This window comes from Anguilla rostrata, chromosome 14, assembly GCF_018555375.3.
Source record: "Anguilla rostrata isolate EN2019 chromosome 14, ASM1855537v3, whole genome shotgun sequence".
NCBI lineage: Eukaryota > Metazoa > Chordata > Actinopteri > Anguilliformes > Anguillidae > Anguilla > Anguilla rostrata.
The window spans coordinates 18692771-18706535 of NC_057946.1; the positions used below are offsets into that span (position 1 = coordinate 18692771).

At 40.1% G+C, this 13765-nt stretch overlaps 1 protein-coding gene across 1 annotated transcript; it reads left to right on the forward strand.

Annotated features, from left to right (window-relative positions):
- Positions 1 to 9318: 9318 nt before the first annotated feature.
- Positions 9319 to 13401, forward strand: swi5 (SWI5 homologous recombination repair protein). The gene is made up of 5 exons (XM_064309055.1): positions 9319 to 9614; positions 10040 to 10088; positions 10323 to 10444; positions 10660 to 10754; positions 12690 to 13401. The coding sequence occupies exons 1-5, from the start codon at positions 9496 to 9498 to the stop codon at positions 12752 to 12754; spliced, it is 450 nt and encodes a 149-aa protein (XP_064165125.1). The 5' UTR covers positions 9319 to 9495; the 3' UTR covers positions 12755 to 13401.
- Positions 13402 to 13765: the final 364 nt, after the last annotated feature.

A 13765-nucleotide genomic window follows, 5' to 3' on the forward strand; every position in this document is an offset into this window, starting at 1 on the left:
TTTTCTCTTTTGGTCCATGGTTATTCCTGACTAAACCCTCATTTGTACTAGCATTATGTAAGGGGAAATCGCTGATTGTAAGGCACGTTCAGTTGCCGTCAATTTTAAGTTAATTTGAGATTTATAAATCATAGATGCGTAAGTTACAAATGGGCTTCTTAGAACCTGCGTAAGCAAGGTTTTTTAAGCTCATTTATGAACATAAATTCTAATGATCATCTTTAAAGGCTAATTTAAATCATAGTATTTATATCAAGCCAAGCAATTATTCATAAGAGGGATATTAAGTTCAATCAAGGTAAGTTAGCAATTCTGTGAATTTTGGTTCTCTGAACATTCCCAAGAATTAGATGTAATGTTCCTATCATTTGGGGAAAGAGCAGAAGGGAAAAAAGAGTTGTTGTGAAAAGAGCAGCAATCAGAAGTTTGAAAAGAGGCAACTTTTATAGAATGTGTTGTGAACATGAACAATTATAAGAAGAGTGATATTCAGTGTTTTTGTAATATATCTCAGCTCTGAGTTTTATCATGTGTGGTCAACTGAGAGTTGTCTGATGATGTCAAATATGAAGTAATGCCTGTTTCATTTGTTTTGCTTGGTACTGTTTTACAACTGAGTTATCTATGGTCGGCTCTGTTGTTTAAGCAGAATCTTTTTTTATAAAAATGCTTTTACTGCAACACTGAAGACACTGAGACTAAAATTATTTTCAGGCTGAAGCTTTTAGTTTCCCACTTTGCAGTCTCAGATAGGCTGTCCTTATTCTGCAATGAAAGGACAAGAAATCTGCCCAGCTTGAATTATTTATGGCAAAGCCAGTAGAAATGTATCAACATTTTAGCACATACCTTAAGTTACTCCCCTTTCAAAGCAGCTACGGAATCTGTATCTACGTGACACTCCCTTACTCTCTCTCGCTCTCTCTCTCTCTCTCTCTCCCATTCACCCTTACTCTGAGTAGCACACCCACTGGAGATCAGAGGGTGCTATGTGAGGTGTCTTTTAGTCTTTGGCAGTGATAACAGTGAAGTGGTGTGTTGATGCAACTCAGGAAAGCCATTATTAATTATAAATGTGATGGAATGCAAACTTGCCCTCAGCCAGCGTCTTGCCTGCGCCATCTCCCAGCGTCTCTCAGAGCTCTGCACTGGAAACACGCCTCATCCTCTGAGCAGGGCAAAAACATTTGCCCCATCTGAGTCAATCTGAAGAAATCTACTTAAAACTGCCCCCTCCCACACAATCTACCCCATCTTGACCAGCTGCTTCCACCCTAGGTGTGCCCTTCCTCACTGCTGTCTTCCTTACTGAGGGGTGATTGAATGTCCAGAAAACAGAAAACATGTTGAGGCTCCAGGTTTCACTGGTGTGTAACCACATTGGTTTATTTTGTAGAGTTCAGGCTGACAATGGTGTCCTGTTTCTGTAATGTTTCTTTGAGCTGGGAGGATGGGACAGGGCCTATGTTCATAATTCACATCATGCACCCCCCCACCCCCAGGCCTCATAGCACACTTCAGATAAGGCTCTCTGAATTTGGTGGTTACCGATGGCTCTCTGAATGCAGTGGAAACCTACCACAGTGGGCACATAAAAACCAATATCATTCCCCCAGTTCCTGTTAATCTCTGTACTGTTGCCAGTGAGAGGGATGGAGGACATATGAGGGATAGGCAAGAGAGAGGACTTCCTTTGTAAGAATATATCGTAAGAATATAACTTGGCCAAATATTATTTTATGTCAATAACCTAAATGCATTCCACATTTAACATTGTTTGTAGCTTAACAGGTACCTGGGGCAACTTCCAAAGCCAGCATTTTACCATGCACACACTTATTACAGTGGAATTTTTACTGGACCTAATTCAGTTAAAAATGTTGTTCAAGGTTACAGCAACTGATGTCCCATCACTCCACACAGCACTGACCGCAAGTTTGACTTTCAAAAACTAATTTGAAGTGGATCAAATATGCTCCAGTGCAATGTCCACTGGGAAAATAAGAGGTCTGCTTCCTCCTGAATCTGAAAAACAAATGCCATTTGTGACACTCATTCCCTGGCACAGTGTGCTATGAGTCTGTCCTTTACAAGGAGGAGGTTTGGAGGGCCGAGTTAGGTATAGAGTCAGTGTAGGAAGGCAGCCGGAGGATTGCTTCTACTGTGGAGCTCTGGAGAACTGGGACAGCAAGGCTCACAGAACATACACCTCTGAATAATTATCACATTATCAGAGCCAGAGAGCTCACATTTTGGCCATTACTGCATGTGTTTGTGATTCACCAATTCAGAGAAAGGGAAAATGCAATGTCTCTGAATTTTTCATTCCACCCCCCACCCCACCCCCAAACACTTATCTATGTGTAGCTGCTTATAAATAACACATGGCTCCAGAGGGCCAGTAGAATGGACTGCTTTTTAAAAGGAGAAGCAGAGGCTCTCTCTTTCCTCTGATATTGGTCCATTGAACTGTGGCACTGATCTTCTCTCCAAGTACTGGGAATGCTGGAGAATAGAAACTCCCTGCCCTGACAACACAGCAGAACACACACACACATACACACATATGCAGGTGCACACACACACACACACACACACACACACACACACACACAACACACACACACACACAAAACATGGCAGCGGCATTGCACAGAACGTACATACTGCTATTTGACTAATTTCTCAGAACCTGGAATTGTACCCTGAATGAGGAGGGTCTAAATCCCAGGTGAGATGTCACAGTGTTGCCCTTCAGGAGGTTAAAATGCCAGCAAATAATATGCAAACACAGGAAATTCTCAGCTGTTTCATACACAATACCAAAACTCCTGAGCTATGCCCTTGTGAAAGAATGTCAGGTAAGCAAATAAACAGTTTCCAGCGGGACCTTGGATTGTTACTGCCAGGAGGAAGTGACTGGTGAGTGATTATGGACAGATAAAGGTCAGAGATATATTTATCTTTATGCGCCTCCATGTATTTGAGGGAAGAGGGCAGGGAGCAGCAGATTTAAAGCTAATATCTCTTCACACACCTCTGGTTAATACCCCCCCAACAATCCCAATAAAATGTTTTTTGCTCTAACTTTCAGAGAACATTTTAGTATAGTAAGCAGCTGTGAGCTCAACTCGCCACACAGGTCCTGCAGGTATAGACAGAGCACAATAGTAACCGGGTAGACACGGTTTATTTTTGTACACGTGCTCTACAACCTGTGGCCCTCATAGATGACAATGGAGCCCCAACCATTTTGGTCCTGCACCAATGACAACTTGAGGCAACCGCCAAACTGCCCTACAGTGGACACTACTAATAGTACATTGCACATGCATATATTCAGGCTATGCTGATGTCCATTTCCAGGTTTGTGGTACAAAGTGATGGTCCCTGTGGTCTGGAGGTCCAGTGGACCCTAATACTGAGGAGGGTGTGAGCATTGCCTGTGGGAAAGAGAGAGAGAGAGCAAGTTGCTGGGGTCAACGCGCTGGAGGGGGGAGATACGCCGAAGAGATGTGTGCTCTGTTTCTGCCATAGCTCTGCCTCAGTGCTGCCCTGCTCACTGATGTGCGTCTTCAGATCAGTTGAGGGTCACATGCTGTGACACTGTTAATTCATCACACATTGTGTCTTCAGCTGGACTTAATTTATCTTGTGTGGAATCAGGGTCACATACAGATCTGCTGCCTGGTTGTTCTCTCTCCTCTCCTGATGACAGTACACGATTCATTGCACACGAGTGAGAAAATCCAGATAATAATCCATACAATCTAATCATCCCCCAAAAATTGTTTTCTTTAAACTGATACTCTTTCTTCTTAGACTTTATTTGTTTCCATTTGTGTACCTGGACTATGAAATGTGAAAGACAATCAACATTTGATTTATCGCTGCAGAAAAATATCACAAAATCATTTGTAATCATTTAGATTAATCTCTCCAGATTTTCAAAACAATTATATTTAGTCAAGCCACTGATGTGAAAATTGAGAAAACTGGAACTAGTCTGGTGGTGTCCTTTTGTGTGTGTGTTTGTTTGTTTGTTTGAGAGAGAGAGAGAGAGAGAGAGAGAGAGAGAGAGAGAGAGAGAAAGAGAGAGCCCTTGAACAGTCTTTTTTTGACATATCTCCAGCCACTAATTCCACTTAGGGCTACAGAACCAGGAACAGAAGCCAGGAATAATGGAATCCCCAGAGCCCTGATGTCAAATTACATCCTGTCAAAATAAAAATTCCTGCCCAAGGACAGGCATTATACAGAAGCATGTAAATATGACAACAATGCCGAACTGAAGTAAGCAGCAGCGCGTCCATGGGGAAGGATAAACAAAACAATGACACTATGTTTGCCCATCTGCTTCATTGCAAGTTTTTCCCATTCATTTTCTCCATAGAGATTTTATGAACCAGAAATGGTATGGACTATATTATTTCACTCCCTTAAAGTTTAAAAAAAAAAAACTCTGATATATATAAGATGTGGGTAAGGTTGTGTCCCTTCATTCCTCTCAGTCTTATCCTCCATACACAGCCGGCTTTAATACAAAGCCAGTGGCAGACCGGGGAATGGCCAAGAAACCAGCTCCCCAGCAACATGGTGCCAGGCACAGGGCTGCTGCTGTTGCTCCTGCTGGTACAGTGCCAGTGAGCCCAGTCTGTGTGTCTCTACCAGCCCAGCTGCTGGCTCACAGATAGCCAGGGAAGAAAGTGCTGATGCCCACCAAGCACACTCTGGCACACACATTATTCTCTGCAGTTCTTCACTTAGCTTGTAAGTGCCTTAATAGCTATCAGATAATGCCGCTCTTGACTTTCATTTTACCCTTTCTACAGGTAGCAATACAGAGTCCCAGGTAGCAATACAGAGTTAAAACGGGGTATGCAAACTCCTAATAGCTTGGGGCTCGGGGGGGAGGGGGGGGGGGATGGGGGGCGCACCCTCACATACAACCACATAACAGTGCCTAATGACATCCCACTGAATTAAAATACCTGAGAACCCCTTTAAACAGGTTCACAGTGACTGTGCTGAAATTCAGCAAATAGATTATAGAAAAACAGCACCTGCTCGGGTGATACATGTGGTCACTGACTCGTTACTTAAAAATACATAAAACAGATTAATGACTGGTCAAATGGACTGCATTTATATAGTGCTTTACAAATTGATGCCTCTCATTCACCCATTCACACACACACACACTCACACACCAACGGTGAAAGGCTGCCATGCAAGGTACCAATCAGCTCGTTGGGAGCAATTAGGGGTTAGGTGTCTTGCTCAGGGGCACGTCGACATGCCCAGGGTGGGGGATCGAACCGGCAACCCTCCGACTACCAGACAAATGCTCTTACCTCCTGAGCCGATGATTCACAATAACAATTAACAAAAACATGACTAGATTTAGTCACAAACTGAATAAAATATTGTTGGGAGGGAGTTTAACAACTTGATAATTTAGTTTATACCACTCATCACACATGTAATATAGAGGTAATGTTGCATTTGTGGTGTTAAAGCCAGAAAAGTGACGGTCTTCTCAAATAGTCCCTAACAGAAGACAGACGTCTTATCAGCAATTACAGTGAAGTAAGCTGAAAGAGAAAACTGCAAGGCTATGAATCACAGATTGGTTGTATTTGTTCACTTTATTTTCAGATGTTTTTCAGTCCTAGTAACCATCCGTTTGTTGTTATACTCCAAGTGTTGTAACACTACTCCAAGTTTTAAGCATTAAAAAATACTCAGTGAAGCAAGCTTAAATTTAAATTTGCCTTTCCTGTTTAGCTCATGCCAAAATGATTTTTCAGTTAAGGAAAGCTGAACATTATACTATTACATAATCAATCTCTTTATATTACAAAAGTGACGCAGAGGCAATGTGTGCTATTTTTAATGCCCTTGATATTACTCAGCACAGGTTTTGAATCTTCCTGGATCAGGATGGAAACTTAAAAAATAAGGCCACTAAACATAAATTTAGGTCTCTCACACTCACCCACATACATGTCCGCAGGACATCCACATGTGAGTCTGTTCTGTTAAATCAGTTGTGGTGTAACACCAATGCAAGAAACTGAACTCCTCCCCTAGGATGAGCAGAATTGTTTCAGAGTGCTAACAGGACTGAAATACATGTTTCTTGATGTGGATTTCAAACACTCAGCATCCATACTCCCACTCTAGCTGAGGCTGTACACCCACACACCTCAGCTCTGTCTAGTTCAGTTTATTACATTCCATGTGCAGTGTCAGTACTGGTTGTTTTAATTAGATTTAACTGTGGGGATTTTCATTCGAAAATGAAGGAAGAGTTCATAGATTTAATCCTATTTCCTTCAGCATAACTAAGCACAATTCTTGTCAACCAAGACCAGATATTTTGGCTATTTTGGATACATTATTGGGCCTAGCCAAGTAGCAGCACTGTTGGTGCCACACCAAAGAAACCCCCTATTATATTTCCATGTTCACAATACTCGTAAGTGTTACAGTCATACTGACTTACTAACATCTGCTCTGTGCTTCACACACTAACACATTGCAATGTGATTGGCTGTGAGCTGCAGGGACTGTGGAGGCCTGTCACTGTCATTATTTCTGTCCCTGTAACCTGATGTCTCCCACATATCTCAGAATTAGCACCTGTTGATCCTGGGACCTCAATGCCAACACATTTCAACTGAAGCCCTTGCAGTCCTGCTCATGGACTGAGGTAGCGCTGTTGCTTCCATGGATCACATAACAGGGCTGTCACTCAGACACTCAGTGTCACTGAACACATTTGTTGCCTTTAAGTAAAAATGGCCCTTTTAGAACCTTATTTCAAACTTTGAGACAAAAACAGGTCTGTACATCAAAATAATTTTGCAACTATTGTCATAAAAGGTCTGCACATTTTTTCCAGAAAACATGAGGTTAAAACTAAAAGGTATCATCATACAAGCATAGCCTACATACATTGGTGATGTGATGTTGTATGATGATGTCAATTTGTTATACTGAAACATAACCATAGATATACAGGATAATTAGAGAATAATGTCCAATTAGAGCCTCTATTTGCTGGTAAGCTATTTAAGATAATACTTGTGGCAGTAAATCCAGCATGTAATAGATTTTAAATAGACATGGATTGTGCTCTTACATTAGTCCTTTAGGTTACAAACAGTACATAGATCAAAATAATCAGTGTCCCTGGGTCTAGACTGAAAGCCTAGCTGTGCCAGTGTAAACGGCAGCTTGCTCAAAGAGTAAGCACAACGTGCTTCAACTGTTGCTGCATTTTGCACTACAATAAAAAAATTATAAAAAAAGAATTTGTTATTTTCTTTTCAAAGAGCGTGATGTGCCATCTTGGCAGTGGATCGAAATGAGCCCAGACGCAGAGACCCAAACAGACATTCCAAAATGAAAGTGTTCATGAAGCCGCAGTTAGCAATCAATGTGCTTTGTTCCCATGTGGGAGTGTCATTGTTCTTCTGGGCTCTCTTTCCTTGGCATCCGCTCCTCTTGCTCATGACTAATCCTCATATATAATATTTTTCCCCAAATAGCTCTACATGCATGCTAAAGCATGTGAAGGAACAGGGTTATATTTAATCAAACCAGTTCTGAACAGTTTATAGCCTAAATGTTCCGGTAAAGCAGCTAAAAGCTGAAAAACCATCAACCCTTTTGCACTTCCAGCTACCAAAGAAGCAGGCCATGTGACTTAAAGAACATATTTTACAAATTTATTTAGTTTAACATTTATTGAACCAGAAAATCCTATTGGGATATAGAACCTATTTTACAGGAGAGATATGACCAAGAGAAAAGCACCTAATACGTAAAGAAAGAAAAAATATACAATAACAGACATCAGTGAGACACCATGAAAACAAAAGAATGCCAAAAGTTTAAAAATAACACACTTCCAGTTTCCTGAATACTTCTGAGAGGCACATATATCTTGGGTCAAGAAGACATGCCTCACAAACTCAAAACTATCCCATCTGTCGCATGCCAGTTGAGAAAGTCAAAGGTTTTAAGAAAATTGGAGTAACCATTAGTACATGTCTATAAATTAACATATTAAATTCCCCCATATGGCTAATTATCCATATGAGTTATGGGCAGGTCACTCCTACAAAATTCCACCTCTCTTTGGGACAGGGGTGTACAACGAGCGGCAATCTGTTGCAGGATTAAGTGCCAACTTCTGCTCTTAATTATTTTTAAAATGACAGCTCAATAAATGGTTGAGCTACAGTTGCAGGCTGCAGGTGTCATAGGCAGAATTTTATTTTACAGTGTCCGGATATAGGAGTGAACCCACATTGGCATATACAGCTATTTTGAAAACTAAGTCAAGGTAACTGGTTGCAAAAAAAAAAAAAAAGCTCACACTGGTCCTTCAGGACTGAATATATATATATATAAATCCATGGCCTAAAACAGTGATTAGACAACAAACAGCGTAAAGCTAAAAATAAACATTGAATTGTGCCCGCCCTAATGAATGGGTATACAGGATGTGGACTATTACAAAACCACTCATTGACATTTTTGACACATTGCACAGTAGACCTACGTTAAAGCAGGTTTTACCTGAATGCATTAACACTTTGAACAGTTTGTTTTTTGGCATGTTTTTTCCCCCCTCAAAATTCTAGGTCATTATTCTAGAACTCCATTGATTTCAATTACCAGCAGTGATTGTTACATCAGCATGTTCACTTAAGAACGTTATAATCACATATTTGCGATCTTACACTTCAAAGCGTTCATTTTCACCGGTCACTATAGAAGTTAGAAGAAGGTCGCATTCTCTGTTGTTTGTTTCGTCCTACTTCTGTAAGGTTTCAGAGCGGATGAAGAAATAATGAATAATAACGCGGCACCTAGTTTAGCGGGATTATTTTCACATCTTGTGGGTTTATGGTGCCGCCTACTGGTTACGTGAAAACACTTCAATTTGTTACTTGTACATTTATCAGATTGCCTTATTCAGACCGATTTACAATATTAATATGACATGATACCCGAAATACAGATCACCGCGGTAAAATAACAATCGCATATATTCTGAAGAACAGTCAGAATTACAGTGAGAGTAGTACGGATTTTATGTTCCGCATCCTAAAGTGACTGCAGAGCTTAATCTATAGAAGTGAATGTATAGGCATTATTATTGTTAGTCAAATGCTTCAAAAATATCTATTTTTAAAAAGTCAAAATTCAAATACTAGCCTCTATTTGTAGCCTGCATGAAAATTGCGTTGACGGGGAAACGCCCTATCATTTTTGTCCCATTTCACTTTCCGTTCATAAATTTCACGTGCCTAGATACGAAATATTTGCGCCAAATTTGTTTGTCATGGCAGTACAAGCTATAGTTAGCTAACGGTTAACTAGATAAATGTACAAGTAGTCCATTATTTCATATTTAACGTCACTTAAGAGGGAGAAAACGTATATTCACATCAATAACTGGGAAGATGTGGGTCTGCAATGGATTCAGAAGACAACCAGAAATTTGACAGCAATAACGTTACTACAAATGCAAGGTTGAAGTCAACCCCGAATAAAAGAGGAGGGGGCAATATCTTACCTGTTAGGGGAGCACTAAGGTGACTATCTAACGTTGGATGTTTATTGACTTTATCTAACCTACATCGCGAAAATCGGTGTCCTCTTAGTTGCGGGTGAATTATGGGAATTTAAATTGAATATCTTGCAAGCTATCCAGCCAACATATGTACTGTTTACGTTCAGCCAAATACAGCAACATTCTGATGTGATGGCATTAGCATATGATTTTGTACGAGTAATCTTAGCTAAATTCCAGATACACATATATACAACGCTGTCGAGTTAGAAGGCAGAATGCATGCACAAACCGACGGAGACACAACCGGCATAGCTAGCTAACGTATCTAACGTTACCTAAACTATGCCTTTCTCTCCGCAGATATATTAACTGTATTTCAGTTGCCAAACCCTTCTAAATTGATGAAATTGTTTTTATATTTTCCGTTTCTTTTTTCCCTTTTAGGACGCCATACTCAGGATCTAAAAGGGTTCACTCCAGTTTTAAATCTCCAGTAAGTAGTCTTTAGTAAGTTCATTCAAGTTTGTAGTGGTAAGTTTCGTTTATATTTGTCACTTGAGAATAAACTTTATAGTGTAACCACATATTTTACATCAGCAACGTAGTCAAATATCCTATTTAATTTTTTTTAAATTATGACAATGTGACAGTTTACCATCACTTTTTGTAACACTGGGTTTCTGACCTTTTTGTATCATGATGGATTTCCATGTTGATCTGATCTAAGTTACAGGCTCCCAGAACATCATGTTGCCCTACAGCAGTTCAGCCAAGCCTTGAACAGGAGATAGAGGATCTGAAGAGGAAGCAGAGTGAACTAGACTATGAGATCACCCAGCTGGAGAACAAGTATGTGGATTGGTGGTTTTGTGTGTTACGTATGTATGTGTGCATGCATGTGTGTGTGTGTGTGTGTATATATATGAGTGAATGTAAGAGGGTGACTGGGTGGAGACTTGTTATATTATAGTATGAAGTGTATGAAATAATGTTAATTATTGTTGTAAATCAAACAATATCTTGCCTGTGAGAACAGACTTACTAAATTTTGTACCTCTCTGTAGTGGTGTGGGAATTCAAGAGCTGGAGCAACACATTGACCTCTTACATGAGTACAATGACATCAAAGACATTGGGCAGACCCTGCTGGGCAGACTGGGTGAGACCCATACACACGTGCACACACACACACATATCAAACGCACATGCTTCTTTAATGTGTGCATACTCTTATCACAGCTCTTCCTCACTCCTATCTGTCCTTAAATCTCCTGCCATAGAAAATATAGTACTGAGTTTGTTACTAAATGGGAGCTCTGTGGTATAAAGAACAGCAGACACAGACAGGAAAGAATCATAATGTACCTCTCCTGTGAATAATGTGGGCTAGAGTAACAAGGGCTTAGTGGTGGGGGATAGAATGTTGCCCATGTTGTTTTTATTTTTGAACTCTCTGTTTAACTTTAGAATGTTCTTTTCAAAATGTGTGACATGAAGTCACGGCAACTGCACTGTCATTCTCCCCTGGAAGACATATTTTACTCTAGAACAATAAGGAATTGTTCATACTAGCGACATGAGGAGGAGCAGTTTGCTGGAGAGTTGTGGACTAAGCTAAATAGGTAGTTATTATCTTATAGTTACACCTACATGAGAAACAAAAATCTTCATAACAAAAAGAAGTAATTTGTTTGTCGAAATGTTCCTCATAGGGCTAATTAAAAATGCAAGGATAATTACTTATACTGATAGTGTTGCATATAGTGCATATAGTGTTGCCTTTTCTGTAGTAAAGCATACAGTGAAAGTACAAACAGCAAACTACAGCTACTTTGATCTCGGAGGGGTCACTTGAACAACTGTGATAGAAAGTGCGAATATGTGAATCATCCTTTGGTGAAGTGACCATTTAATTACAGTGTTACCACAGCCACATTCTGGTTTTGTCTGCAAGTTCCCATTTGAGGCATGAGCATAATTCTTAAAAGGGGCCATCTGTCACTACAACTGAGCAGTGAGCATAACCATAAAGATCTCTCTCTGGTGACTTTACTGTGGAGACAGTGAAGTACCATTAGATACTGAGTCACATTTAATGTAATGTGGCTTTTATAGATCATTGTTAGGTTCTATAGTCCCTCAGAATAATAAAGTATGTTGCTTTTAAAAGAAAATGTTATGCCCTGTTTTTATGGTTATATATGTTTATTTTAGTATGTTTTTTGCAGTCTGATGCCTGTTTACCATTATTGTGATACATATTTAATGTGCCGTACCAGATTAGCCTTGTAAGTCGCTCTGTATAAGAGCATCTGTAAAATAAATAGATGTATGAATAAGTAATGAGAAGTCCCTGACGGGTTGCTGGCTGGATAGCCTGCACTTTATAATCGTGTAGTTTTATTAGCAGAGATATTCTCCTCTTTTGGATTTGGCCTTTATAATTCTAGAAACGTGTAGTATGGAGACAAAAAAGCTTTGAGCAACAGTGTGTAGCTTTCAACTCCAACTGCCTGTGCTTTTAGTGGCACATGATACATCACCTGATACAACTTCCCAAAACAACATGAACAGTGAACAGCAAGTGTAAACAGTTGACTGAAGACTGGGATGTCTTTTGACATTTCACACTTATTCTGGAGATTCTGGGTTAGGCCTTATCAGCATAAAGCAGAGGCCAGGATGGTACCACTGACCTTGTCACATGGTTTGTTTATTGTCTGAGCTAGGCTCTCTGCATAGTAATTCACAGCCATTTAGTCTCCCAAGCCCCTAAATAAAGAATAAAACGTTCTCAACACAATCATATTTTGATTATTTGATGCACTGATGATTTATTACATGCATGTATGATGCACGATAAGCATAAATGTTTGGCAACAGCCTTCTTCAGTGGTACTCAGTACTCTCTCCCAAACCCCAACATAGCAATGTGGGGTGACTTAACAGAGCTCACCAGTTTGGCGAGTAAGGCAATCACTAAAATTGACTTGCCAAGCTAACTCAGTAAAGAAAAGTATAACACTTACTTCTAAGCCAAAGTTCAGAAGAAATGTGGATTGGATACAGACCTAAGTTTCAGTCTCTCTTTCAGCTGCAGTACGAGGTGTGACCACGCGGGACTTATACACCCGATTTGGACTTGAACTGGATGACTGAGTGTTACTGCACGCTGAAGAAAATAAAGAAGAAACAGGTCTTACCCCATCTCCTGCAAGAAAGTCAAAGAAAAGGATTTTTCATGCCACCTATTTATTTTGGTTGTATTACATGAAAACGTTTGGTTGATTTCGAAGAGAGATAACTGATTGGTTCTTTCTGAGTTGATTGTGAGTGAGGCAAGTTCATGTCCACACACTACTGTTGATCCATGCAGTGATGTTTAGGACTACACAGAGGACAAAGGTGGAATAAGGATTGATAACATGAGGATATGGCATATCATGATGGCAATGTTTGAGACTGATAGCACTGGGTTGAGTGGAAAGGGTGCCACTTACTGCATTTTAGGGATTTATTAGCAATCTTGTTAACTTGTTTTTGGAGCAAAGAGCATAGTCCATACATAATATCCCCTTGAAGGTCAGAGCACTACCTTGCATACATGACAGTGGAAAGCGTGGGCCTAGCTTCTTACATCACAGTGATGCAGTCTGCATCCTGGCCTCAACGTTTTCAGTGAAAGCTGATCTGTGATTCAAGTGTCCTCGATTGTATATGAAAGGCAGAAAATGGTTTGATTTTATTAGTCTTTTGACATGTAACACGTGTGCCACAGCAGAACCAAAGGAAATCTTTAAAATGTTGGTCATGTTTGTTATGTGCTGATTGGAATTAATCGGATGTCCAAAAGATGGAATTGGAGAACCCAAGTAAGGTGAGGATCACTATGGTCTGAACGATGACTCTGTCTCAGTACACCAGTATTTTTATGTGAAGGTGCAGGGCATTTGAAGGTTCATAGTCTAAAGCAAGAATGTACACTTAAAGTATTCCAAAGTGGATTGTACAGTGACTGTAATTTCAGAGGCTGCAGATATGAACAGGTGGAACTGATAAATTGTATGCCATTTATTCACAATTAGAGACATAGATATCAGTTTTTATGTTGTGTTGGTACTTCTTTCCTTGAACACAGCGGTCTCAGGTTGCATGGGCCATGGGAAATAG